Source organism: Plasmopara halstedii (assembly GCF_900000015.1).
Source record: "Plasmopara halstedii genome assembly, contig: Scaffold_2386, whole genome shotgun sequence".
Classification (NCBI taxonomy): Eukaryota; Oomycota; class Peronosporomycetes; order Peronosporales; family Peronosporaceae; genus Plasmopara; species Plasmopara halstedii.
The window spans coordinates 383,286-383,585 of NW_020189293.1; the positions used below are offsets into that span (position 1 = coordinate 383,286).

The 300-nt window shown below is 53.7% G+C and overlaps 1 protein-coding gene across 1 annotated transcript in view; it reads right to left on the bottom strand.

Annotated features, from left to right (window-relative positions):
* Positions 1-159: 159 nt before the first annotated feature.
* The window catches only part of PHALS_03523 (hypothetical protein F443_20383), a gene marked incomplete at both ends in the record, with an annotated part of 573 nt that continues 432 nt past the window's right edge, over positions 160-300 (bottom strand). Inside the window, one exon of the mRNA XM_024717747.1 lies at positions 160-300. This exon is cut by the window's right edge and continues 432 nt beyond it. Within this exon, the coding sequence (XP_024583215.1) occupies positions 160-300 (141 nt within the window).

Genomic DNA, 300 nt, shown 5'->3' on the forward strand with positions numbered 1-300 from the left:
CTTTAATGCCACATTCACCGTCTCTTAACATGAAGACGGATGCACACAAAAGACTTCTATTCTGGCCACGCCAGTGCGGAGGCCTTCCATAAACACGGTCACTATGACCGCCTCCGGGAGGGGATCTGCTGCCATCCCGGCGATGAGAGTTCGCATCTCTTAGACAAAGTCCACTAATTCCTTGTTGCCCTGTCGGGTGGAAAGGAAACGCGAAAGCACGCGATACGCCTGATCAGGCAGCGAGAACACTCGTGAGAGCTGCAATTTCAGCTTCACCCAGGAGGGAAACGCAGCTTCGAC